We start from the raw sequence: 24,780 nt of genomic DNA, 5'->3' as shown, positions 1-24,780 counted from the left end.
ACAAAGGAATTTCCCACAAGAAGTAAAAACATTAAACTTACTCCACATAACAAAACGTGTCGCGCCCATAAAGGTACGCGCCCCACGGCCTATCCCAAAGGAATCCCGCCTGGTTGTCAAAACCAATCATCTTCGATCATCTGGATTATTCTAGAAGTATCAGGAACCCAGGCTGGACTACCCTGGTACTCGATCCAATAATTGGCGGACTCCAGTTTTCAAATGTCCTTATGGACGGTGGCAGCGAACTCAACCTGATATATCAGGACTCAATCCGCCACATGGGGATCGACCCAAAAAGAATTCGCCACAGCAAAACCTCCTTTCAAGGAGTAACGCCAGGTCCGGACACCCATTGCATGGGTTTTCTCTGGCTCGAGGTTATTTTCGGCTCTGCCGATAACTTCCGTCGCGAAAAGCTGACTTTCCACATCGTCCCATTTTTAAGTCGCTACCAAGCACTACTGGGACGCGAAGCTTTCGCCCGCTTTAACGCAATACCACATTATGCATCTCTTACGCTTAAGATGCCTGGTCCACGCGGCATCATCTCCTTAAAGGGGAAGCAGTTAGAACACCTCCCCCAAGCGGAGGATTGTGCGGCCGCTTTAACAGCCCCACAATACAATGGCTTCACCAGCCAGAACATCGGAACAGGTCATTAAGACCACGGACACGAATAGACGAGTCCGGCACAAAAGTATCATTGATAAAGGCTTAGTGGCCATATACCCCTGCACTAGGGGCTTCACACGTGTAAAATAAGAGACAATAAAGCTCAATTTTTCATATTTTACTTTACACTTTGTTTATTTCATATAACTTTTGTTCGGCACGCCCCTTTTTCAACTTAGTTGCTCTCTTTTTACAGATGAACGTCGTGCTGCGCCCGTCCAGGATACGGTACAACGGAGACACAGGGGCAGACGTGCAGTAGGGACCCGTTCCAAGGATTCTTTTCAAATTAAGACCCTGCATAAACCTTTTTTACTGTCTCTTGTTGATACACATCCCCTGGTTCTATGACCAAGGAGGAGGCTGGCATCTTGGCATGTGGCCACGTCAGAATTCTTGCGCGTACCTGGACACTAGGGGCTTATACCTCAGAGCGTTACCTCGCCCGCTCTCATAAAGACCGAATACCTTAGGGAGTGTTCGGCGTCGCGAGTTTGGCCTTATATGCATCAGCTCCGAGTCATGATTTTGGTCAAATGTTGGGTTGCCCGGCTCCTATGTTCGGCCGCCTTACGTTCCGCTCTATCGGCTAAGGCGGCACTAGGAGAACTACTGCGATTGTGCCCTGGTTCGGCCAGGCAAGCACCTCAGTAGAGAAATCCGAAAACCGACTATCATGATATGGCGTGAGACTGGTCAACCACTCGATGACTCTCCAGAATCTGTAGGATTCCTCCGCATTAACGAAGGGTCGTTTCCCGGCCAGGCACATACGCGCCCCGAATTCGGGCGAGTGCAGTCGCCACCAGGGGCTACCTAAATAGTCCCATTGTCAAGCTCCTATGGTTAAGTGAAAGTGTTAAAGCATTATAGTCCGGTTTCCTAGCTCGCTGCGCTATCACCTCCTTTGTAGGACCAAGACATTGGATTAAGTGTGAAAATGCACCTTCTGCGAGCACCCCCGCACTATGTGCATGGGGGCTGAAGCCAACGACTGCAATCTTTCAGATTTTGTATATATATCTTAAAATGGCCGCACAGGAGGTGTTCCAAATACTTGAAGGCACAAGTATAAAAGGCTACTACAATTCATCAAAATATTGCTTTATAATTATATATGCTATCAGAACATAGCATCCTTCGAGAACTGCACCTCTATTACACGAGCGCCTTCAAGGACTTCCTGAAAATAGTGCTCGGAGGGTACTCGGCTTTTGTCGGAATCTCGGGATGCAATAACGGTGGTCTCCATCTCTGCCCAGTATGTCTTTACACGGGCAAGAGCCATCCGTGCGCCCTCTATGCATGCTGACCTCTTCATCGCATTGATACGTGGCACCGCGTCAAGGAATTGCTGCACCAAGCTGAAATAACTTTTCGGCTCCGATCTCCCCGGCCACAGATGACCCATGACGTACTTCATGGCGAGTCCGGACAATCTATTCACTTCGGCCCATTGAGCCAGACGATCGTCCACTGCCAGTGGACGCTCTGGATTCTGGAACTGCGACCAGAAAAGCCTTTCCACTTCGCGGTCTTCTTGATCTCGAAAGTATTCAGTCGCATCAGCAGCACTCGCTGCCAAATCCAGATAGGTGTCCTCCGCACTCCACATCTGGTCCAACGGAGCAAACTTCGGATCGCAAAACTTCCTCCGCAGCATAAAGGGCTTTCCAGCCGCAATCTGTCCGGCCTGACGCAGCTCCTCCTTCGCAGCTCTCATCGCAGAGCGAGCGTCCTTGGCATCAGCAACGGCCTTCTCTAAGTCCATCTGTCTCGCCCGGTCTTCTTTCTCAAGAAACTTGCAACGGTCAGCAGCACTTTTTAACTTCACGGCCATCTCGGCCATCTCCTTCTTGCTTCGGCAGTGAGTAGCCTGTTTGGTTCTCAGCTCTTCAAGGGCCTTCTCGGCAGCCGCATCACTTTTCCTGGCTTGTTCCTTAGCACGGGCAAGTTCCGCCCGAAGACTCTCCACGGCGGCCGCACCATCTGCGTCAAGCACACACATTGTAAGATACTGGCATAAAGCTCCTCTTACCAGATGTCGCCCGAGGAATTGCATACCTTGAACCTCATCAAGCCGCTCATTGACGAGCGCGATGTCGGCATCTGCCACGTCAAGTTGCCGCTTTAGTTCGGCAAAATCATCAGTTCGGCTCGATTCCGGACACTTCGCCACCTGTATACAAAGGCGACATTTTAGACCTGGGATTATGATCCTCTGCGCGCCGTCAATTTTGACAATGCACAGAGTCTCAGGGGCTACTATCTACATAGGGCGCATCTTGTTAATGCGCAACTGGCAAAGAAGTACATTATCAAACGTACCTCAAAACCCGTCAGCAAACTTCTGACGGCCTCATGCAATCCGCTTTCCGCGGACGAAATCCTTCCAATCACCGTACCCATCAATGCACGGTGCTCCTCTGAGATAGAAGCTCGCCCCAGCAGAATCATCAGCTCCTCTGACCGCGCACCGGACGGTGCCGGACTCGTCCTATGACCTCCATCGAAGGCTGGACGCGGAGAATCTTGGGGGGACATATGGCTACCTTCCACCCCTGCCGGATTCGGAGAAACCCTCCGTGACGACACCTAAGGGTCGCCCACCTCGCCAGGCGGTACGGCAGGGGGAGGCGTTCCACTCTCCATCATCTCCGGAAGAAGATCCCCCGAAGACGAGCTCTACTGAGAAGGGCTGAGGTCCGAGCTACAAAGTAAAATTTCGGTTAATCTTCTCAGTTAAAAAGCAAGGATTTCTCTCATCCCTCTAAAGGAAAGTCTTTCTCTACTTACGGCTCGCTGGAGGGCTGATCCCTTTGAGGGCGTAGTTCGGCCGAGGATCTCCCCGGCGTCGGACCCTCTGACAAGGACTTTTCCCCCCGCTTTGAGGCCATGGTCTCCGGGTCGTCAGAGGCGGCCCTCTTCTTCCCCTTAGGAGAGGAATTGTCGGTTCCTCCCTTCGGAGCAGCCTCGTTCGAGGAGGCCATAGTTTCCTTGTCCTTCCCCTCACTTCCCTCCAAAGGCACGATCTTCAACATCCTGACTAGCACGGGATCCGGCCTGGTCTCAGGAAGGGGAGTCGGACACCTGATTAGCTTTGCCTTTGCTATCCATTCCTGTTTAAAAGGACAGCTCTTTTAGGGGCGAATTATGACAATTTTATGGATAGCGAGTTCGGGCACAAGGTTACTTACTTGAGTATCGGGTGATTGCAGCTTAAACCTGCGTCCTCGGTCAAATCCGGACACATTGCTTGTGATCCGAAGAACATTTTATACATCTCCACGGGCGTTGCGCCCATAAAATGTTGGAGAGCTCGTGGTCCCTCCAGATTAAACTCCCACAGACGAAGGGAGCGACGTTTGTCGGGCAGTGTTCGGCGAATCAGCATGACCTGCGTCACCTTGACCAGGTTGAGGTCTCTTTCTAAGAGATCCCTAATGTGGCCCTGCAACAAGGGCACGTCTTTGGATGACCCCCAATCTAATCCTTTGTTGACCCATGATGCTAGCCGTGGTGGGGGACCCGAGCGAAAGGCAGGAGGCGCCACCCACTTGGTGCTCCTGGGAGCGGTGATATAGAACCACTCTCGTTGCCACAAGCCGAGCTCCTCTCGAAAGGAGCCCTCGGGCCATGGAGCACCGGCATTCTTACTTATGACAGCACCTCTGCACTCTGCGTGCCGTCCCTCGATCATCTTCGGCTCCACTCCAAAAGTCTTGAGCCATAATCCGAAGTGAGGAGTAACACGGAGGAACGCTTCGCACACAACGATGAATGACGAAATGTGGAGGATGGACTCCGGAGCTAAGTCATGAAATTCCAGCCCATAATAGAACATCAGCCCCCTCACGAAGGGATCCATCGGGAAGCCTAACCCCCGAAGGAAGTGAGACATGAACACTACGCTCTCACAGGGCTGGGGACTGGGAATAGCCTGCCTTTGAGCAGGCAACCTATGTGAAATTTCAGCAGTCAAGAACCTAGCCTCTCTCAACTTTAGCATGTCCTCCTCCATGACGGAGGAGGGCATCCATCGGCCTTGAAGGTCGGAACCGGACATTGTCGAAGGTCCGAAGCGCCTGGAATCTGGAGCCTAGGGTGTTGGAACTCGAGGCGACGGGCGAACTTGTTTTGAGATTGGAGAAAAGGAGTAAGGCCCTGGTCTCTTTATAAGAGGTTGAATACCAGGAGCCCTCCCCGTAACCGTTTGGGACTCGCCTTTAATCGAGAAGACATGCTAACGGGCACGATTGGGTTACCAACGTCCGTATTGATGAGAATCCCGTAAATAAAGGGGACACGATCTCTGCTTTGACAAGACGTGCCAAGGAAACCGCCTCGCAAAACACGCTGAGGTGGAAAAGTGAAAACGATTCAAATAAAGGCTTGGCCGTAGTGTGATGTCACACTGCGGAATACGTCAGCAGATTATATTTGTGTTAATATTATTCTCTCTGTGGCAATACATGGAAACTTATTTTGCAGAGCCGGACACTACTCTTGGTGTTTACAAACTTTTATGAAGAATTTGGAGGAGGAACCCGCCTTGCAATGCCGAAGACAATCTACGCGCCGGACTCATCGTCATTGAAGCCTGGTTCAGGGGCTACTGAGGGAGTCCTGGATTAGGGGGTGTTCGGGTAGCCGGACTATACCTTCAGCCGGACTCCAGGACTATGAAGATACAAGATTGAAGACTTCGTCCCGTGTCCGGATGGGACTTTCCTTGGCGTGGAAGGCAAGCTTGGCGATGCGGATATTCAAGATCTCCTACCATTGTAACCGACTTTGTGTAACCCTAACCCTCTCCGGTGTCTATATAAACCGGAGGGTTTTAGTCCGTAGGACAACTTCATCATACAACAATCATACCATAGGCTAGCTTCTAGGGTTTAGCCTCCTTGATCTCGTGGTAGATCTACTCTTGTACTACCCATATCATCAATATTAATCAAGCAGGACGTAGGGTTTTACCTCCATCAAGAGGGCCCGAACCTGGGTAAAACATCGTGTTCCTTGCCTCCTGTTACCATCCGACCTAGACGCACAGTTCGGGACCCCCTACCCGAGATCCGCCGGTTTTGACACCGACACATGGTCTTCTCGTTCATCAAATGGATGTTAAGACTGCTTTCCTAAATGGAGAGTTGGACAAGGAAATTTATATGGAACAACCAGATGGGTTTTTACTAGATGGTCAGGAAGGAAAAGTGTGCAAGTTGCTGAAGTCTTTGTACGAAATCAAGCAAGCACCCAAACAGTGGCATGAGAAGTTTGAAAGAACTTTAACAGCTGCAGGCTTTGTTGTAAACGAAGCTGACAAATGTGTGTACTATCGCCATGGTGGGGGCGAGGGAGTTATCCTTTGCTTGTATGTTGATGACATACTGATTTTCGGAACAAATCTGAATGTTATTAAGGAGGTCAAAATTTTCCTATCTCGTTGTTTTGAGATGAAGGATTTAGGAGTGGCTGATGTCATTCTGAACATCAAGTTGTTGAGAGACGATGATGGTGGGATTACATTGCTTCAATCTCACTATGTGGAAAAGATCTTGAGTCGCTTTGGCTACAGTGACTGCAAGCCCTCTCCAACACCATATGATGCTAGTGTGTTGCTTCGAAAGAATCGAAGAATTGCTAGAGACCAATTGAAGTATTCTCAGATTATTGGCTCGCTTATGTACTTAGCCAGTCCTACAAGACCTGACATCTCTTTTGCTGTTAGCAAACTGAGTCAGTTTGTTTCAAAACCAGGAGATGTGCATTGGGAAGCTCTAGAGAGAGTTTTGCGTTATTTGAAAGGCACTGCAAATTATGGAATTCATTACACCGGGCACCCAAAGGTGCTTGAAGGGTATAGTGACTCAAAATGGATCTCAGATGCTGATGAAATAAAGGCCACGAGCGGATATGTATTCACTCATGGAGGTGGCGCTGTTTCTTGGAAGTCTTGCAAGCAGACCATCTTAACGAGGTCAACAATGGAAGCAGAACACACAGCACTAGATACAACTATGGTCGAAGCAGATTGGCTTCGTTGGCTCTTGAATGACTTGCCGGTTGTTGAGAAACCTGTACCGGGTGTCCTTATGAACCGCGACAATCAAACTGTGATCATGAAAGTGAGCAGCTCAAAGGACAACATGAAGTCATCAAGACACGTTCAGAGAAGGTTAAAGTCTGTCAGGAAAATGAAAAACTCCGGAGTTATTACATTGGATTATATCCAAACGTCTAAGAATCTGGCAGATCCTTTTACTAAGGGTCTATCACGTAATGTGATAGATAATGCATCGAGGGAGATGGGTATGAGACCCACAATATGAGTTGTTCACAGTGGTAACCTATTCTTTGTGATCGGAGATCCCGTGAATTAAATGTGGAAGACAAGCTATTGGTCAACTGAGAGGAGAGTATCCTTACTATCAACAATACCACTCCATGAAGATGCAATACTCTCCTAATCTGCATGGCAGGTTGATGTATATCTTAATGTGTTCTAATTGGCTCATTGAAGCAGAGATGTCGTCCTACAGAACATCTTTTGAAGAACACACCTATATGAGTCTGATTGTTAAACGTCGCAATCTATGAGAGTAGGGTTCTCTCTAGTAAACTCATGAAAGGTCTCGGAGTATGACGCATAAGCTCCACCCGCGGGGAAGACCCACGGTAGCCACGTATCGGTCAAGGCTTTATGTGAAGCTAGATTCGCAGAAAACTTGCAGTTCAAGGCCCGGTCCACTGTTCACATTGCTTACTAGTGTAGCATAGAGTTCTAGGTGGAAGTTCAACTTAACAGTCTCCACTGCAGTACCGGTATATAAAACAGTGTTTTGGAACCAAAGGAAAATTTTGTGTGCCTCTGGGATCTGGTGGGGGATTGCTGGAATTTTGTCTATTTTGGGCCTAGCCCAATAGCAGTTTCAGAAATTCCTAATAAATCCTAGAGGCCCACGCAGCCCATTCGTGCAAGGCAAGAGGTGGAACAAAAATTTAGTCCCACATTGCTAGTTTAGAGGGAGTCGGACCTCTTTATAAGGGAGGTTCTTTCCCCACATGTATGAGCATGAGAACAAGAGGGACATCCACACGCGCTCCTCCTCCGCCGCCCGCCTCGCCACGTCACGCCTTGCCATGCCACGATGCGCCGCGCCGCGGGTTGCGGGAATGAGCCGAGCCGATGTCTAAATTTTTGCCACGCACGACGGGTATACAAAAAGGTCACGTGGGAGTTGAAACGTTTTCTGTAGTGGACACTGAATTTGAACGGCGCACCTCTTCGGCCGCTGCCTGTTCGCTTTGTCTCCCTTCGTTGCTTCACCTCCCGCCGCAGCCTCTTTGCGTCCTTCTCCTGTGCCTATATAAGAGAGGTCGCTCCTCTCCAGAGAGACACAACAGAAGCTCCCTCTTCCTCTCGCCACAAAGTTCTGATCACTGCGCTCCTGCTACGTTCTTCCCCATCCCGTCTTGCGGCGTGCACCGCAGGTCGGGACAGTAGGCCTCCGGAACCGCACATTTTGAGTCCTGTACGGGAGAAGGGTGATAAGGTTTTTGGGGAGCGCTCCGCGCGGCTACTGGCTTCTTCATCACGGACTCCGACGACTACTTCCCCGACGACGACTTCTTCCCCGACCTCCACAACCTCCTCGACGACATGGCAGGCGAGGACACCGACCCCAAGTCCAGCGCTGCTGCTGTCCCGTACGTGTTCTTCTCCTGTCTGTTAGAGGTCCTGCTGTAGTTCCTTGTTCTAGTATTTGCCCTACATATGTTAGACTCTATTTCATATATGCAACTTGCTATACTGGCTGCTCTAGATATGTTTAGTTACAATTCATATATGAAGATGTTGTTTACCTTCTCTTTGTCAAATCGCATGGCTTGTTTTGTCACTGTTATATTAGTCATGCTTTATCTAATATTTCTGCTAGTAAAATCATTTGGTAAATTGCTCATATTCCCAACATGCCCTACCCACCTCCCCCTCCGTCACTTCTCCCTTCTCTCCTTAGAGTTGATGTCACGGTCTTCAGATCCTTCGATGTTGTCTTGTCTATCATCATGACCTATGGGATCACCAAGTTTGGCCGTAGCCATGACCCAGTAAGGCATCACTCTAAATAAATTCGACTGCAAGTTGCGCTCCTGGGAGGGGTTAACGGAGACAGCCATCGATAATGACGCAATAAGGTATCACTCTAAAGCAATCAAGGTGCTCATTACTCGTCAGACATCAACATGAGACGGGAGAAATTTATTGACCAGAGATGACCACCTATGTGACCCAACAAGGCATCACTCTTAAACAATCGGAGTGCTCGTTACCTATCGGGCATCAAGATGGGATTGGTGAAATTTTTCTAGAGATGACCACATGGGTGACCCAACAAGGCATCATTGTAAAAGCAACCATGGTGCTTGTTACTCGTCCAACCAAGATAGAAGGATGGAAGGTTGATAAGAGACGACTACTTGCGAGCCCCATTAAGGCACCACTCTAAAGCAACCATCAGTGGCGGAGCTACGCCAGATTTCTAGGGGGGAAATAGAAAATGTGAACAACTGAGGGGGCAAACAACATTTTTTTCCTTCCAACTAAGCCCTGTATTATTTTCTTCTTCAATGAATTGTGCATGGCTGGGGGGCCACAGCCCCCCCCCCCAACACTACACTAAGCTCCGCCAGTGGTAACCATGGTGCTTTCCGAGATAGAAGGGGGGAGGGGGTGGCAAAAGAAGACTATTTGTGAGCCCCAATAAGGAACCACTCTTAAAGCAACTAGGGTGGTGTTTCTTACCCATCGGGCATCAAGGTGGGAGGGGGAGTGTCGGTGTCAAAACCGGCGGATCTCGGGTAGGGGGTCCCGAACTGTGCGTCTAGGCCGGATGGTAACAGGAGGCAAGGGACATGAAGTTTTACCCAGGTTCGGGCCCTCTCGATGGAGGTAAAACCCTATGTCCTGCTTGATTAATATTGATGATATGGGTAGTACAAGAGTAGATCTACCACGAGATCGGAGAGGCTAAACCCTAGAAGCTAGCCTATGGTATGATTGTTGTTGTGTATGTTGTCGTACGAACTAAAAACCCTCCGGTTTATATAGACACCGGAGAGGGTTAGGGTTACACAAAGTCGGTTACAATGGTAGGAGATCTGCATATCCGTATCGCCAAGCTTGCCTTCCACGCCAAGGAAAGTCCCTTCCGGACACGGGACGAAGTCTTCAATCTTGTATCTTCATAGTCCAGGAGTCCGGCTGAAGGTATAGTCCGGCCATCCGGACACCCCCTAATCCAGGACTCCCTCAGTAGCCCCTGAACCGGGCTTCAATGACGACGAGTCCGGCGCGCAGATTGTCTTCGGCATTGCAAGGCGGGTTCCTCCTCCAAGTACTTCATATAAGATTTTGAACACAAAGATAGTGTCCGGCTCTGCAAAATAAGTTTCCACATATTGCCATAGAGAGAATAATATTTACACAAATCTAACCTGCTCACGTATTCCGTAGTGTGACACACCACGGCCAAGCCTTTATCCGAGTCGTTTCATTATCCCACCTCAGCACGTCATGAGAGGCGGTTTCCTTGGCACATCTTGTTAAAGCAGAGATCGTGTCCCCTTATTCTGGGATTCTCATCAATACGGGCGTGGGTAACCCAACTGCACCATTGATTACGGCGCTTGGAGATAAGCGAGTTTTACCAGGATGGTGGGGACACGTAGTTGCGTCCACCCATATAAGGGGATAAGGATCCACCTTTTCACCTATGCCTTCTTCCTCCCTTGCTTATCCATTCTCGCGCACTCGAGCTCCAGCGCCCAAGTCCGCACTCCCCACCTCAACCTTCTCCAGCCATGTCCGGAGCAGGAGGCAAGTGGATGGTCTCCTCCGTCACGGAGGGACACATAAAAAAACTGAGGAACGCCGGATACTTGTCTAACGACATTGCGTACCGGCTTCCCGAAAAGGGGCAGCTCATCCCCACCCCTAGGCCCCATGAGAGGGTGGTGTTCCTCCCCCATTTCCTCCGCGGACTGGGCTTCCCTCTTCACCCATTTGTTCGGGGGCTCATGTTCTACTATGGCTTGGATTTCCACGATCTGGCCCCGAACTTTGTCCTCAACATCTCGGCGTTTATTGTCGTGTGCGAGGCTTTCCTCCGCATCCGCCCCCATTTCAGCCTATGGCTCAAGACTTTCAATGTCAAGACGAAGGTGGTGCGCGGCAACCAGGCGGAGTGCAGAGGCGCCATGGTGGGCAAGATGGCCAACGTCTTATGGCTCGAGGGCTCCTTTGTGGAGACCCTGAAGGGGTGGCAATCGGGGTGGTTTTACATCACCGAGCCGCGCGACCCCGAATGGGTCGCAGCCCCCGAGTTTCGATCCGGACCCCCTACGCGGCTCACCTCCTGGAAGGAGACGGGCCTGTCGTGGGGTAAAAAAGGAGAGCTGACCGGACTCCAAACATGCGTCCAAACCCTGGTGGACAAGAAGCTCAAACTTGTCAACGTAGTCCAGGTTATGCTCATCCGCCTGATCCTCCCGTGTCAACAACGGGCTTTCAACCTGTGGGAGTTTGACCCGGCGTGGCACCAAACTCTGAGCAGGCTCTTCGACACGACGTACGAAGATGCATGGAAGGTGCTTTTCAAGGGCGCCGAGGCCCCCGCATCCGCTACCTAGGATCGCGGATTCAGTACGCAGCATCACGCTCATGCGGTAAGCTGTTTTTTCCTTTTACAGGGTATCAGTTTTTCATAGTTTGACTCCATGCGGGGTCTAAGCTCCCTTACCTTTGACAGGATTGGCAGGTGACGTCCGGACAGATCAACTGTCCGGCTCCTTTGCCCGAAGGCCCAGCGGACGCTCGCTTGGCGAAGCTGCTGGTTCCGGCACCCTATGTGGTGCCGGAGAAGAAGGCCGCGAAAAAGGCCACAGGGACTCGAAAGAGTGCCCGGCGCCAGGAGGTGTCGGATCCATCATCCGATGGTTCCGAGGCGCATTCCTCCCGTGAAGACGAGGAGGAAGAAGAAGAGACCTCTCCCCCTCCAGCAGGAGGAGAGAAGAAAAGGAAGGTCGCCCTCTCTGGGGAGGTCGGAGGGTCCAAGAAGGGGAAAACCCTTCCTCTGGACTACTCCACCGACGCCGACGACGGCGGAGAGGAGTGGCCGCCCAGGGCCAAGCCCCTGGCAAAATCGTAAGTATCTGGATACCAGAGTAATTCACAGTATTTGTTTATTGCACAGCTTTCCCTTATGTCGAATATGTTTATGCAGCCCACCCAAAGACCGGCTCGACGCGTCGTCAAGCGGCTCACTGGACTCATCGGATGTGAACTTGCTTCCGACGGCTTCCTCCCCCTGCCCTACGGACGACACCGAAGTGTTGTCCCAACAGGTTCCAAGCCGGGAGGAGGTGGTCCTGGAGGCGCCGCAAGGCGACCTCCCGGACTCCAGGAGTAAAGGGGATGAAACCCCCCAGGGCTCCAAGTCCGGCTCTAGGCCGGACACCGCTCCGGAACCTTCAAAGGTTCCAGAGTCCGGCGGGGGACCTCCTTCCAAGAGGAGCAAGCCCACCGTACTGGTGACCCCCGTCCAACCGGAGGCGCCGGACAAACTGTTGGAGGCGCTCCAAGGTGCCTCCATCGACGAGGAGCACCGCACCATTATGAGTGCGGTGGTCCAGAAGGTTCAGTCCGCCAAGAGCGGACTGACTGAAGCTTGTACTAGCCTTTTAACAGGCTTTGAGGTAAGTAAAGAATGTGTAAATAATATTACCGCATAGACAGTAGCCCCTGATGCTCTGTTTGGCGTTCGGGAAGAAAAGCCGAATAGAGGATCAAATAAAATTCCCAGGAGTCTAACAAAAAGGAGTCAATATGCGTATGCAGGCTTCTCTGCTTGCGTCTGCCGCACTGACTGCGGAAGTGGACACGCTAAAGCAGAACCTCGAGCGGTCCGAGCAAGAGCTCGGGCGTGCCAAGACGCAGCTCGAGGACAATGAAGGTAAGAAATACCTTGTTTAAATATATATATAAAAACGTGCAATTGCAAAAAATGACAGGATTATCGTGGCTATTGTAGGGGCCACGTCTGAGGTGGCGACCCTTAAGCAAGCGCTGGTCGAGGCCGAGAAGAGGGCGGCCACGGAGCGCACCATGCGGGAGAAGTATGAGGCCGAGGTTGGTAAGGTTCGGCAAGAGCTCCAGGCTCTCATGGAAAAACATGAGAGTTTGGAGCTTGACTCAAAGACGCGAGCATCCGAGCTCGCGGTGGCTATTGAAAATGCCAAGTCTGCCAAGGCCGAATCCCAGAAGACCCTCCAGGAGTTGGATGAGGTGAAGAAGGTAGCGGCGGGTAAGGCATTCTTTATGCAAAGCAAACACATAAACGTGAGTTACTTGTTTCTTAGCCGAATCCGGAGCTCTCCAGGAGCGTTCGCAGATCTTCCCCGAAGTGTGTCTGATGCCGCCGCATTCTATCGAGCCGAGGAGGGCAGCTCGACAGAGAAGGTGTTCTGGTCTCAGTATGCTGAGGCCGGACACCCCATGCCCCTGAGCGACCAGCTGAAGCAACTGGTCGAGCTCCACAAGGCGGCCGAACAGGCCATGAAGGGCCTCATAGTTCGGCTGTGGCCTGGAGAGGCTCTGCCTGGGAGCTATTTCGGGCTGGTGCGGCGGCTGGTGGAGGCCTGTCCAAGGCTCGGAGTCATCAAGCGCTCCGTCTGCATTGAAGATGCCCGTAGGGCCCTTGCCCGTGCTAAGGTGCACTGGGCAAGCTGGATGCTGAGAAGCTTGTGAAGGACGGGCCACCGCCGGGGAAAGAGCATCGCAAGCCCGAGAATTATTATAAGGATGTTCTGAAGGGTGCCTGCCTTGTGGCGGATGAATGTTCTAGGGATGTAATTTTTGAGTGAAACTTGCTCGTTTTGTCCTATGCGCTGAAAACTTGTTCATATGCGCTAAGCAATTGTAGGATCGGAAGTATGTCTAGAGGGGGGTGATTAGACTACTTGACCAAATAAAGCTTAACCTTTTCCCAATTTTAGTTCTTGGCAGATTTTAGCTAATTTAGGACAAGTCAAGCAATCATCACATAATTCAATCAAGCATGCAAAGAGTATATAGGCAGCGGAAAGTAAAGCATGCAACTTGCAAGAATATAAAGGGAAGGGTTTGGAGAATTCAAACGCTATTGGAGACACGGATGTTTTTCCCGTGGTTCGGATAGGTGGTGCTATCCTACATCCACGTTGATGGAGACTTCAACCCACGAAGGGTAACGGTTGCGCGAGTCCACACAGGGCTCCACCCAAGGGCAACGGTTGCGCGAGTCCACGAAGGGCTCCACCCACGAAGGGTCCACGAAGAAGCAACCACCCACAAAGGGTCCACGAAGAAGCAACCTTGTCTATCCCACCATGGCCATCGCCCACGAAGGACTTGCCTCACTAGCGGTAGATCTTCACGAAGTAGGCGATCTCCTTGCCCTTACAAACTCCTTGGTTCAACTCCACAACCTTGTTGGAGGCTCCCAAGTGACACCTAGCCAATCTAGGAGACACCACTCTCCAAGAAGTAACAAATGGTGTGTAGGTAATGAACTCCTTGCTCTTGTGCTTCAAATGATAGTCTCCCCAACACTCAACTCTCTCTCATAGGATTTGGATTTGGTGGAAAGAAGATTTGAGTGGAAAGCAACTTGGGAAGGCTAGAGATCAAGATTCATATGGTAGGAATGGAATGTCTTGATCTCAACACATGAGTAGGTGGTTTTCTCTCAGAACATATGAGTAGGAATGGTGTGTGTGTTCTGATGGCTCTCTCATCGAGTGAGAAGGAGGTGGAGGGGTATATATAGCCTCCACACAAAATCCAACCGTTACACAGTTTTCCAATCTCGGTGGGACCGAATTAATAAACTCGGTCGGACCGAAAATGTAAACCTAGTGACCGTTAGAGATTTTCGGTGGGACTGACATGCAACTCGGTAGGACCGATATGGTTAGGGTTTGGGCATAACGTAATCTCGGTGAGACCGATTACACAAACTCGGTGAGACCGAATTTGGTAATTAGCTAACCAGAGAGTTGGTCAGGCAAACTCGGTGGGACCGATTTGCTCTTTCGGTGAGACCGAGTGGAACTCGGTGAGACCGAAAAGTTACAAAGGGGAAACACTGAGTTTACATTGCAATCTCGGTGGGACCGATTCGCTCTTTCGGTGGGACCGAAAAGTTACGAAAGGGAAACAGAGAGTTTGCAACCCCATCTCGGTGGGACCGAGATCCTTATCGGTAGAACCGAATTGCTAGGGTTTGGCAGTGGCTAATGACAAGTGAAACTCGGTGGCGCCGGATAGTAAGAATCGGTAGGACCGAGTTTGGCTTAGAGTTTAGGTCATATGTGGATATGGGAAAGTAGTTGAGGGTTATGGAGCATATCACTAAGCACATGAAGCAAGAGGCTCATTGGCTTTTCCTAAAGACTCAATGTGATCTTGGATCACTGAAATATAAAATGAAGAGTCTTGAGCTTTTGAGCTTGAGCCAATCCATTGTCTTTAGCATTTTGAGGGTTCCACTTTCACATCCATGCCATGCCAATCATTGAGCTTTCCTGAAATAATCATCTTGGAATAGCATTAGCTCAATGAGCTATATGTTGTTATGAATTACCAAAACCACCTAGGGATAGTTGCACTTTCAGCAATGCTGTTGGAATTTAAAATATTACCTTCTGTGCGACTGTTTATCAATTCTGAGAGATGGCAAGTCGTCGGCTTCTGCCCCCGTGCCGCTAGTGCTGGGGTGTTCGGGGATAACCCTGAGCGCTCTTTTTCCCATGTTTGGGTCCTTCGAGGGAAGCGCTCAGCCCAACAAACAAGGCAATCGGACTATAATGCGTGAACACTCTCACTTAGCCATAGAATTCTATAATTTTAAATTTCGGCGAAGCCCCTGGTATTCGGAAGACCGAGTTCGGGGCGCTATCCACGCCTTGGCAGGACAGAGCCGGCTCCTCGCTCTAAACGGCATAAGTCGTTAGGGACTCGAAAAACCTCTCAAACAGCGACCAGCTCTCGCTTCATCATGACAGTCAGTTTTAGCTTTCTCCACTGAGGTGCTCGACCTAGCTCAACTGGGGCACAATCGCAGTGGTTCTCCTAGTGCTACCTTAGCCGATATAGTGGAACATAAGGCACCAAAACATAGGAGCCGGGCAAACCCAACTATTGACCCAAGACATGATCCGGAGCCGATGCATATAATGCTATAAGTTCGGGATGCCGCACTTGTTAAAGTGTTCGGACTTCTCACACCATATTGAGGGGTACTAAAGCCCCTGGCATATTTAGGCCGTACCAAAGTGTGCGGGTGCAATATGTCGTTAAGGAACATATATATATATATATATAAAGAGTAATGCAAAATAGACAAAAGCTATGCATTGTTTATTAAAGAGGGCTGCGATCAAAGCAGAACGATACAAATAATGCGATAAGCAAAAGGTTGGACTATGTAACATGTCCGTTCCAGGGGCAAGCTGCGGAATAGTATGCGAAACAGGTATACTGCTCGTGATAGAGACCACCTGGGAGTTCCGTAATGCGGCGTGGCTTGTTTGCTTCCCTGGTTCTTGCATCGTTTGTGCGACAATTGAACTGCCGAACAGGCCTTCCGAAGTGTGGAGTCGTGAAAGTAAGAGAAGATTAAAAAATCGGCAGCCCCTGGTGCGGTTTAAGCCGTGTTTTGGGCGTGCCGTGATGGTGCCCCTTCCCCTGTACCCATGGTATTTCTAGAGCGTAGTTATGTACGCGAAGTACTGGTGTCGCATTTTTGCGAGGGCTGGGGTTGGGGCCGCATTGCTACGCCTGCTCGGATCGTGCCAGGCGGTCTTGCTGTAGGTTACTCCGGGCGCCCTTGACGGTGTCCAGTCGTTTAATGGCCGGACTGGAGAACTTCCTGGAGAGGCTGCTTTGTACTTCCGCTGCAAGGGCCGCCGTGTGCTCCTCCGTTTGGAGGGAGCGTTCGGTGTTTCCATTGACCGTAATTACTCCTCGAGGGCCTGGAATCTTGAGCTTAAGGTATGCGTAGTGCGGTACCGCATTGAACTTGGCAAATGCGGTTCGCCCGAGCAGTGCGTGATAGCCACTGCGGAATGGGACTATGTCGAAGATTAACTCCTCGCTTCGGAAATTATCCGGAGATCTGAAGACCACTTCAAGTGTGACTGAGCCTGTACAGTTGGCCTCTACACCTGGTATTACGCCTTTAAAGGTCGTTTTGATGGGCTTAATCCTTGAGGGATCTATGCCCATTTTCCGCACTGTATCCTGGTAAAGCAGGTTCAGGCTACTGCCGCCGTCCATAAGGACTCTAGTGAGATGAAATCCGTCAATAATTGGGTCTAGAACCAATGCAGCGAATCCGCCATGACGGATGCTAGTGGGATGGTCCCTTCGGTCAAAGGTATCGGGCAGGAGGACCATGGGTTGAACTTTGGGGCGACTGGCTCTACCACGTATACGTCCCTTAACGCGTGCTTCCGCTCCCTTTTGGGGACGTGGGTTGCGTATATCATGTTCACCGTCTGCACTTGTGGGGGGAAACCCTTCTGTCCACTGTTGTTCGGCGGCCGGGGCTCCTCGTCGTCATCGCTATGCAGCCCCTTGTCTTCATTTTCGGCATTTAACTTGCCTGCCTGCTTGAACACCCAACAATCCCTGTTGGTGTGATTGGCCGGCTTTTCGGGGGTGCCATGTATCTAGCACAAGCGGTCGAGTATACGGTCCAAACTGGACGGGCCCCTAGGATTCCTTTTAAATGGCTTTTTCCGCTGACCGGATTTAGAGCCTCTGAATCCGGCATTAACTGCCGTATCCTTAGCATTGTTGCCGTTAATGCGGCACTTCTGCTTGTTGCGACGCGACCTGCCACTACTGTCCCTGGTATCCGAATTACCAGGGTTCTTGGTCATATTGTTGCTACGAGCAAGCTAGCTGTCTTCTCCCACGCAAAAGCGGGTCATGAGTGTCGTAAGTGCTGCCATAGACTTCGGCTTTTCCTGTCCAAGGTGCCGGGCAAGCCACTCGTCACGGATATTGTGCTTGAAGGCTGCTAGGGCCTCAGCGTCCGGACAGTCGACTATTTGATTTTTCTTTGTTAGGAACCGTGTACAGAATTGCCTGGCCGATTCCTCTGGCTGCTGAATTACGTGACTTAGGTCATCGGCGTCTGGGTGTCGCACATAAGTGCCCTGGAAATTATCGAGGAATGCGGCTTCCAGGTCCTCCCAACAACTAATTGATCCTGTTGGCAAGCTATTAAGCCAATGCCGAGCTGGTCCTTTAAGCTTGAGTGGGAGGTATTTGATGGCGTGGAAATCATCGCCGCGGGCCATGTGGATATGAAGGAGATAATCCTCGATCCATACCGCAGGATCTGTTGTGCCATCATATGATTTGATGTTTACGGGTTTGAAACCCTCGGGGATTTGATGATCCATTATCTCGTCTGTGAAGCATAGTGGGTGTGTGGCGCCTCTGTACTGGGCTATATCACGACGTAGCTCCAATGAGCTTTGTCTACTGTGTTCGGCCCTGCCGAATTTGTGGCCGGCGTGACGGTTACCGTCTCGAGCCGTGGGGCGCCCATGCGATCCGTAGATCGATCTTGTTTGCCTTGCCTTGTCCTCCAACATATCTCGTAAGCCCGACGCATATTCCCGTGCCTTGGTACGGGGTGCGGCTTGAGTGGAGGGCCGAGAGGCCTCTCTGTCGCGGCCACGAGGTGGCCGGTCGGGCGCATCAAGTGCTTCCTCCTCTAATCGGGGTAGCAACCTGCGCTTTGGGTAGCTCTTGGAGGGGCGTTCGAGTTTATGCTCTTCGGCCGCAAGGACTTCAGTCCATCTGTCGACTAGCAAATCTTGATCAGCTCTAAGCTGTTGCTGTTTTTTCTTGAGGCTTCTTGCCGTGGCCATAAGCCTGCGTTGAAAATGCTCTTGCTCGACGGGATCCTCTGGCACGACGAATTCGTCGTCGTCGAGGCTCGCCTCGTCTTCGGAGGGAGGCATATAATTATCGTCCTCGACCTCTCTGTCTGCCGCTCTCTCATGAGGGCTGGTTTCTCCATCCTCCTGTGCTAAATCTTGCTGGAGGGGGTTTTCTTTGGCGCTTTCCGGAGTATTATTATCTCCCGTGCTGGAATCACCGTATTTGTTTTGGCGGGATTTTGAGCGGCGCCGCTGACGCCGGCGCTTAGGCTGTTTCTTGGAGGGGTCATCCTCCGCTGTTCCATCGCCATCTCCTTCTTTTGGGGTGTCCACCATGTATATGTCATATGACGAGGTGGCTTTTCCAGGGCCTGATAGGCGCTGGTTCTTCATCGTCTCCTTCATCGGCGTCCATACCGTCGATGTCTTCGAAGTCGAAGTCGAGCATGTCGGTTAAGTCGTCGGCAGTGGCTACAAAGTGGGTGGTGGGTGGGCTTTGAATTTCTTCATCGTCTGAATCCCAACATTGCTGACCGTAGTCCGGCCAGGGCTCTCCTGATAAAGAGAGAGACTTCAGTGTCTTCAGAATATCGCCGAAAGGCGAGTGCTGAAAGATGTCCGCGGCAGTAAACTCCATGATCGGCGCCCAATCGGATTCGATCGGCAGGGGCGCGGAGGGTTCGGAGTCCGGAGAGGAGTCCGGCTCCTTGGAGTCACGAGTCTCGCAGAGTGCGGGGCTGGTGTTCGGCTCGATCGCCGTTGGGATCGCAGCCCCCAAGGCGGCGTCCAACCACCCATCCTCGATCAGCGCAGTTGGCTCCGAATTAAGGGTTGAAGCCGATTCGGGTGCGGCCTCCAGGGCACTGTTCAGCGGCAGAGCTAGATCATGCTCGTCGTGACAGTGCGGCGCGCTCGGCAGTGGCTCGAATCCGTCGAAGATCAAGTCCCCGCGGATGTCAGCCGTGTAGTTTAAGCTTCCAAATCTGACCTGACGGCCAGGGGCATAGCTTTCGATCTGCTCCAGATGGCCAAGTGAATTGTCCCACAATGTGAAGCCGCCGAAGACGAAGATCTGTCCGAGGAGGAAGGTCTCACCCTGGACTGCATCGCCATTGATGATCGTAGGAGCCGTCAAGCCTGACGACGATGACACAGAGGAACTCTCAATGAAAGCACCAATGTCGGTGTCAAAACCGGCGGATCTCGGGTAGGGGATCCCGAACTGTGCGTCTAGGCCGGATGGTAACAGGAGGCAAGGGACACGAAGTTTTACCCAGGTTCGGGCCCTCTCGATGGAGGTAAAACCCTACGTCATGCTTGATTGATATTGATGATATGAGTAGTACAAGAGTAGATCTACCACGAGATCGGAGAGGCTAAACCCTAGAAGCTAGCCTATGGTATGATTGTTGTTGTGTATATTGTCCTATGGACTAAAAACCCTCCGGTTTATATAGACACCGGAGAGGGTTAGGGTTACACAAAGTCGGTTAGAATGGTAGGAGATCTGCATATCCGTATCGCCAAGCTTGCCTTCCACGCCAAGGAAAGTCCCTTCCGGACACGGGACGAAGTCTTCAATCTTGTATCTTCATAGTCCAGGAGTCCGGCTGAAGGTATAGTCCGGCCATCCGGACACCCCCTAATCCAGGACTCCCTCAGGGAGGGTTGACAAGAGATAACTATCAGTGACAACCACGGTCGTTGTCGCCTCAGCGGTAGTCATAGCAGTGCAACTCCTTGGACCTTCTTCTTCTTCTTCTTCTTCCATGACACACACTTTTCCCATTCATTTCTCTTGCTTAGCGGTGAAAGGGGCAACGTCATACAGTCACACATATTTCTAGATTCTTGCTACGATGAGCTCCCAGGACCATTGGATTCGATGTTGGTAAGCCCGTGATGGTCGGATCCTGACAACAGTGAGTCGAGTCTGCCAAATGAACATGTGGGTGTCAAGAGAGGGATCTACTCAGACATCATGGCGGCGAGACGAAGATGTTTCAAAGCACTGGTTGGTTTCCATGCGTGATTCGAGGGAGGACCAAGGGGATCGTCACTTTCCCAAAAGATAGGCAAGTGTGACTTGAAATTGGGGAGAACAAAATTAGGCGAGGAGATCAGGGAGCTGCTAGAGACATGTTGTGTGCTTTCTTCATCACGCGGGAGTGACCGGGTCGCTCCAGACCCTTTTCTTTTTAGAAATTAAATCTAGACATATTTTTTTGATAAAAAATATTAGATCAACACAACATTGGACATAACCAAATATAGGGCAAGTGAACTCATCGACGTGGAAACAACACTAATTAGGGACAGATCGTGAGTACAACTATATGCCTCCAAATTATCATCGAAGCTGTGACTGAATATATCGTTGCCGCACCATTGTAATTCACACGAATGCGGGACAACATCAAGAAATCGGACCATCGAACTACCTGCAAAGACTTGTAAAGGAACAAGTAGATCGCCGCATGAGATGAAGATTAGCAATCGTAATAAGCATATCAACAAGAGACCACCCCGATCTAGATAGACATCCACGTAGGAGGTAAACGGCGCGCCATTTAAGCCCGTTTAAACCCACTTATCGATCTAACAGTTTAAGAAAAAATTGCTAAACAAAATGCTATTCCTCCGCCCCAAAATATAAGATAATTTTTGATACTATCATAATGTTGTAAAAAGTGATCTTATAGAAGTATGAACGGCCGCCATGCACGTGCGTTTGAACGGCTATCGAAACCTGTACGTCAAACACCCCGCCCGGACAGCCGATCTCGGCCGTTGAAGGCGCCCACGGTACACCGCAAATAGTCCAAGTGTCCAACGCTCTTCCACGACCCCACACCCACCTCCCTCGCCGGGCCCCACACACCCTCGACCCACTGCCGAGCGAGCACCAAACCAAACTCCATTTAAGGAACCAGCTCAAGCTCCAGAGCCTCGTCCCAAAGACTCCACACACACGCCTCACAGAAGCCCAGAGCATAGCAGAGCAGAGCCGAGCGGGAGCGGCCATGGCGTCGTCGAGCTTCAAGGTGACGCGGATCTCGGAGGGCGCGGTGAAGCCGGCGTCGGAGACGCCCGACCACACGCTGCCGCTGGCGTGGGTGGACCGGTACCCGACCCACCGGGGCCTGGTGGAGTCGATGCACATCTTCCGGTCCGGCGCCGACGCGGCCCCCGCCGTGATCCGCGAGGCGCTGGGCAAGGCGCTCGCCTTCTTCTACCCGCTGGCGGGCCGCATCGTGGAGCAGCCGGAGAAGGGGTGCCCCGCCATCCGCTGCACCGCCGACGGCGTCTACTTCGCGGAGGCCGTGGCCGAGTGCAGCCTGGAGGACGTGCGGTTCCTGGAGCGCCCCCTGCTGCTCCCCAAGGAGGACCTCGTCCCCTACCCCGCCGCCGACCTCTGGGGCGTCGAGCCCCACAACACCATCATGATGATGCAGGTATGCACATGCTCCCACCGACCACGCCGGCGGCTGGCCGGCCGCCGTGATTCTTAAGCTAAATCGCTCGCCGTAGCATCGTTGATCCGGTCGCGTGAGGAGAGAGAGCTAGATCCGCGCGCGCGGGGGTAGATCTGGGGAGCAGAGGCGATAAGTCAAAAGCTGATGGGTGGATGGATGGCGTCGTCGTGGGAAGCTTCTCCCATTTTCCCCTTCGACGCGTCGTGGGTAGGTAGTGGCGAGTGGAGACGATTGGTTGACGGTGTCGGTCGGGGAGGCTGTCACGCGGCCCCCACCGGCGTCACCCATCATCGGTCTTCGTAAAGGTGATTACGACCTCGCACGGAGCAATTAACGGCTACCCGGAGTTGACGTGGCCGGAGTTACCCGGAGTGGTGAAGCCGAGAGCTCGTGGTGTGTGCCTGTGAAGTGTGAGGCATACTGCCGTGATTGGCAACGGCAGGCTTGCCACTTTCGTCCTTAGGACAGGGTTAGCTGAGCCGTTGCTGTGACGCCATCGACTAGGTTGAGTACTCCGATAAGAATGCCGGACGCCGGCGGCGGTCGGCGAGGCGAGATCGCGAAATCCCGGCGTTTCAGGCGAGGCGGCCGAGCGCGGCCACGGGGTGCCTCCCTCGCGGCGCCACTGCGTCACTGCACTTTTGTTCTGTTGCGGGTTGCGTGTGCGTAATGCCGCCGCTGCCTGCGACGGTACGTGCCACCAAGCACGACTTTGCTTCGACCTCAGGCGATTACGTGGCGTGCTACGGTGGTGGGCAGTGATTAGGTAGAACCGCACTCGCGTACGTAGGGGAGGATTCCGTCCATCATTCCGATCATTCCGGGGCTGAAAGTGACCGCCATGGGACGAGGCCGGAGCTGCCGAATTTTGTTTGACCTCTCTAGGCGTACTGAATCGGACTTGTTGGCGAGCACCCCCCCCCCCCCCCCCCCCCCCCCCAAGCAGTTGTCTTAATCAGGATTAGTTTCAGCCTCGCAGCTTAATTATTATGCGGTCACAGACAGAGATGTACTGCCAGAATATGCCGATGTGCCTGTAGGTGTAGGTGTTGTCCTTGCCAGACAGGTGGTGTCTGTCTGAATGTGTGTGTTGCTTCGAAGCCAAGGGTTTTTCGTCCGAGAGCCCATCCACTCCTCTGCTTTTGTTGCCCACCGACTGGTGCAGGTCAGTGAGGTTGTTTTTCTCGAATATGGTCAGTGAGGTTGTTGGAGAGGACCGATCTTCGTCGAGCACGATGATCAGATTGCAGCAATTTTCGCCCAATCTCTCTTGGTGTTTTGTTCGTGCATCCCTGTCGCCCGTACCTTGATATGCATGGCTCGGCAGAAAGTGCCGAATTCCGTCATGATTGCCAACTCATATTTTTCGACGAGGACAGCCTACTGGAATTATGGGAGCATCTACAGGATGTTGGTTTGGCACTACAACAAATCCAGAGCTGACATTCAAACTTATTATTTACATGGTTCCAGATCACGAAGTTCACCTGCGGCGGGTTCGTGATGGGCCTGCGGTTCAACCACGCGTCCGCGGACGGCATGGGCGCGGCGCAGTTCATCAAGGCGGTGGGCGACATGGCGCGGGGGCTCCCGGAGCCGTCGGTGAAGCCGGTGTGGGACAGGGAGAAGTTCCCCAACCCGAGCATCAAGCCTGGCCCGCTCCCGGAGCTCCCCGTGCTGGCGCTGGACTACATCGTGCTCGACTTCCCCACGGGCTACATCGACGGGCTCAAGACGCAGTACAAGGCGCACAGCGGCAAGTTCTGCTCCGGCTTCGACGTGCTGACGGCGAAGCTGTGGCAGTGCCGCACCCGGGCGCTGAACCTGGAGCCGGACGCCACGGTGAAGCTCTGCTTCTTCGCCAGCGTGCGCCACCTGCTGAAGCTGGACGCCGGGTACTACGGCAACTCCATCTTCCCCGTGAAGATGTCCGGGAGAAGCAAGAAGGTGCTGGAGTCGTCGGTGATGGAGGTGATCGACATGATCCGGGAGGCAAAGCAGCGGATGGCGGTGGAGTTCTTCCAGTTTGCCAAGGAGGAGACGCGGCAGGATCCCTTCCAGATGAGCTTCGACTACGAGTCCATCTACGTCTCCGACTGGAGCAAGCTGGGGTTCTCCGACGTGGACTACGGCTTCGGCCCGCCCATGTTCGCCGGCCCGCTCGTGAACAACGACTTCATCGCCTCCGTCGTCATCCTCAAGGCGCCGCTGCCGCTGGACGGCACCCGGATGCTCGCCAGCTGCGTCACCAAGGAGCACTCGGAGGAGTTCGCCCGCGGCATGAAGGAGGACCTGCCATGAGCGAGCTCCTTCGCTTTGCTTTGCTAAGAGAACCTTGGCATGCATGCATGCATGCAGGGGGGTGGGGATGGAAGCATCGTGGAGCTCTGCTGATGCGGCTGTTTGGTTGATATATTGTTGCTGATGTTGTTGTATTTGTACCTGTTTTCGTTGTATTTACTTACTTTGTTTCTACATCCATCTTGAGCAGTACGTTACCATTCTTAGAATGTAGACAGCCAATTCGATTTTTTAATCATTTGATACGAGACAATAAAAATGATACATACCTGCATTTGGTTACTTGATTGATGATGGCTTGTATGGTTGCAAAACTCAAGAGGGA

General features: G+C 52.0%; 1 protein-coding gene across 1 annotated transcript; it reads left to right on the top strand.

The window, feature by feature from the left end:
- The first annotated feature begins 21,615 nt into the window (after positions 1-21,615).
- On the top strand, positions 21,616-24,737 carry LOC125542946 (acyl transferase 9). The gene is made up of 2 exons (XM_048706175.2): positions 21,616-22,133; positions 23,628-24,737. Exons 1-2 carry the CDS (start codon positions 21,702-21,704, stop codon positions 24,453-24,455), a joined length of 1,260 nt encoding a protein of 419 aa, XP_048562132.2. The 5' UTR covers positions 21,616-21,701; the 3' UTR covers positions 24,456-24,737.
- The last annotated feature ends 43 nt before the right edge of the window (positions 24,738-24,780 follow it).

This window comes from Triticum urartu, chromosome 3A (genome assembly GCF_056163025.1).
Source record: "Triticum urartu cultivar PI428250 chromosome 3A, HENAU_Tu73, whole genome shotgun sequence".
Lineage (NCBI taxonomy): Eukaryota > Viridiplantae > Streptophyta > Magnoliopsida > Poales > Poaceae > Triticum > Triticum urartu.
Note: the sequence above shows the minus strand (reverse complement) of the source record. Positions and strands in the feature narration are given on the sequence as shown.